The sequence below is a fragment of the Carlito syrichta genome, unplaced genomic scaffold (genome assembly GCF_000164805.1).
Source record: "Carlito syrichta isolate Samal-C Ts95f unplaced genomic scaffold, Tarsius_syrichta-2.0.1 Scaffold98231, whole genome shotgun sequence".
NCBI classification, from domain to species: domain Eukaryota; kingdom Metazoa; phylum Chordata; class Mammalia; order Primates; family Tarsiidae; genus Carlito; species Carlito syrichta.
Window position 1 is genome coordinate 12,775 of NW_007042327.1, and position 480 is coordinate 13,254.

Sequence of the window (480 nt, forward strand, 5' to 3'; positions counted from 1 at the left end):
GTCCCGGGCGGCGTGGGCCTCGGCCGAGAAGTCGGCGGGGAAGTGCGCGGCCACGGTGACCAGCAGACAGTGGGACAGGAGCTGGGGGGAGGAAGGCTCAGCGCGCGGTGCGGGCGTGGGGGAACCGAGGCGGCCGGTCAGCGGCTCCAGCCCAGACCCCGCCCCCGGGACTCCAGTCCGGCTCCCGTCCTCTCGCCCCTCCCCTCGCCGCGCGCACCTTGAAGTTGACCGGGTCCACGCGCAGGATGTAGGCGTGCAGCTCGCTCAGCTTGGACAGGGCGCCCGCGATGTTGTCGATGCTCTTGACCGCGTCGCCCACGGCGGCCACCACCTTGGAGCCGTGCGCACGAAGCTGCGCGGAGCCCGGGTGCAGGTCGAAGTGCGGGAAGTAGGTCTTGGTCTGCGGGTAGCTCTGGAAAAGCCTGGGCGGGGGCGCGAGCTCGCGAGGGGCCGCCTCCTGCCACGCCCACGCCCCCCGCG

General features: G+C 73.5%; 1 protein-coding gene across 1 annotated transcript in view; it reads right to left on the minus strand.

The window, feature by feature from the left end:
- LOC103265724 (hemoglobin subunit zeta) overlaps positions 1–480 on the minus strand; it is a 1,868-nt gene that overhangs the window by 621 nt on the left and 767 nt on the right. The window contains exons 2-3 of the mRNA XM_021714991.1: positions 218–422; positions 5–81 (exon numbers count right to left, since the gene is read on the minus strand). Coding sequence (XP_021570666.1) covers positions 5–81; positions 218–422 — 282 coding nt within the window. The remainder of the gene's footprint in view (positions 1–4; positions 82–217; positions 423–480) is intronic.